The 2,615-nt window shown below is 40.7% G+C and overlaps 1 protein-coding gene across 1 annotated transcript in view; it reads left to right on the plus strand.

The window, feature by feature from the left end:
- The window catches only part of LOC104548608 (collagen alpha-1(XI) chain), a gene marked incomplete at both ends in the record, with an annotated part of 75,385 nt that overhangs the window by 66,526 nt on the left and 6,244 nt on the right, over positions 1-2,615 (plus strand). The window contains one exon of the mRNA XM_010194681.1: positions 313-366. Coding sequence (XP_010192983.1) covers positions 313-366 — 54 coding nt within the window. The remainder of the gene's footprint in view (positions 1-312; positions 367-2,615) is intronic.

Genomic DNA, 2,615 nt, shown 5'->3' on the forward strand with positions numbered 1-2,615 from the left:
CCAGCAGGTCTTCGTGGTTTCCCTGGAGAAAGAGGCCTTCCAGGTGCTCAGGTATGATATCGGCACTAGAACAATTGACATGATGTTTTTAAACACAAGAAACAATGGATTAACTCTTATTTCATGAAACCTTCTACTGTGCTTAAAAATGGATACAATAGGAGAACAGACATCAAGCATCTAACATTGTTAAATATCATTGACTATATAAGCAAAAAGTAATTCACTCAGTTTTTTGTCTTTGGATTTTTACATTCCTCCCTAGTACATGTGTTACAAAAATAACTTCTTTTTTTTTCCCCATTTTTTCAGGGTCCAGCTGGTCTGAAAGGAGGGGAAGGCCCACAGGGTCCACCTGGCCCAGTTGTAAGTAAACATTATAGTTTTATGGAAATATAAACAGTATTACATAGTAACCTTTCTTCTTCTTCTTTACATGCTGTGATGTTTTTATCAACGTAGTCTGTAAAACAGGAGACAGATGTATGTTCAATACTTATTTTCTACTGATTATCCATACTAATAAACATTCAAGGAATGTGAAGGTTGATAATATCTGAAGCCTTCTGCTATCAGCAAGTATGAGATTTACTTCTTGCTCAATACTTGCCACTTGCACAAGTTATTGTTGAGATTAAAGAAGTTTTCCATAGCGGAAAATCTATGGATAGTGGACTTATGCTGTTGTGGTGCATTGACCTTGTCTGGATGCCAGGTGCCCACCAAGTGACTCTGTCGCTCCAGCTCTTCAACTGGACAGGGGGAGAAAACATGCAGTGAAATGCTCCTGGGCTGAGATAAGGACAGGGAGATCACTCCGTAATTACCATTACAGGCAAAACAGACCAATCAAATCAGAGTGAAATAATGGGAAATAAAAACCAAATCTTAAAACACCTTCCCCCCATCCCTCTGTTCTTCCCAGGCTCAACTTCACTCCCATGTTCTCTACCTCCACCCCCTAAGTGTCACAGGGGGACAGGGAATGGAGGTTGTGGTCAACTCCTTGTACATTGTCTCTGCAGCTCCTTTCTCATCACACTTCTCCTGCTCCAGGATGGGGTCCCACTCTTGGGAGACAGTCCTCCACGAACTTTTCCAACATTGTTACTTCCCATAGACTGCAGTTCTTCACAGACTGCTCCAGCACAGATCCTTTCCACGGGGTACAGTCATTCAGGAACAGCCTGCTCCTGTGTGGGTCACAGATCCTGCCAGAAAACCTTCTCCAAAGTGAGCTCTTTGGCATGGGGTCACAGGTCTTTCCAGGAGCCTGCTCCAGTGTGCATTCTCTATAGGGTCACAGCCTTCTTCAGGTGCATCCAACTGCTCCAGCATAGGGTCCTCCATGGGCTGCAGAGGGACAGCCTGCTTTACCATGGTCTTCACCACAGGTTGCAGGTACATCTCTGCTCCAGCTCCTGGAGCACCTCCTCCCCCTTCATCTTCATTGACCTTGGTGTCTGGAGAGTTTTTCTCTCACATAGTCTCACTCCTCTCTTCCAACTGCTGTTGCACAGCATTTTATCCCCCTTCTTAAATACACTTTCACAAAGGTGCTACCACTATCACTGATTAGCTCAGCTTTGGCCAGTGGCAGGTCCATCTTGGCTGGCATTTTCTTTGTTGGACATAGAGAAAGCTTCTGGCATCTTCTCATGGAAGCCACCCCTGCAGCCCCCTCCACTACCAAACCCTTGCTACACAAACCCAATACAACTGTGTTCCCTTTGGCAGTTCAATCATACAGTTGACTCACATAATGTTAAAAATACTGCTGATGTTCTGCATAGCCTAAGCTGGCTTTTAAATATGTGGCATCACTACTTTTGTGCCTCTATTACTGCATCTACTGTTTTGAACCGTACAATGGCCTATGTGTAAGCTTCGATTAATTTTAACTCATTGTAAAACGGATTTTTTTTTAGATTGGGATAGCAGAATGTTTCATACATGAAAAATAAAACTGATAAATATTTTACTCATCTTCAGTAATTCCTGTAATGTCACGTAGCCTGTTTCTTTCCACCACTATTTTACATTTTTTTAATTTACTTGCTATCTTAAAAAAAAGGAAAGTTTGAGAACAGTCCTCTCAATCTGTTGAGATTATTCAGTCAGAGTTTGGAGACCTCAACACACTTACAGAAGGGAACACATCTTAATCTTGTTTTGAAGTGCTTTGAAATTGGTGCAGAGATTAATATAGCAGCAGGCATACTATACCATTATTTTTGCCACAGTATCTACATTGAAAAAATATTTTTCAATGAAAGTTCAGATTCTGTAGGAAAATGAAAAAATTGTAGGGCAAGCTTAAGAACTTTGAGAAAGTATGATAAGCATTGTAAAAAATAATCTTATTTTGGAAAAATAGTAACATGCAACTTGAAATCTCCCATTGAAATCCATGGGGAAAAAAGATCATGCAAGACTCTAAGAATGGCTTATTAACAATACCATTTTATTAATATATAAAGGAATATGGCATGTGTGATTTACAGTTCTTCTTAACACCATGCAGTACATGTAAATTCCCAAAAGGCACCAAAACAAGGTAGCTGGGAATGGAATGGAATGGAATGGAATGGAATGGAATGGAATGGAATGGAATG

This window comes from Mesitornis unicolor, unplaced genomic scaffold, assembly GCF_000695765.1.
Source record: "Mesitornis unicolor isolate BGI_N332 unplaced genomic scaffold, ASM69576v1 scaffold3821, whole genome shotgun sequence".
In the NCBI taxonomy this organism is placed as follows: Eukaryota; Metazoa; Chordata; class Aves; order Mesitornithiformes; family Mesitornithidae; genus Mesitornis; species Mesitornis unicolor.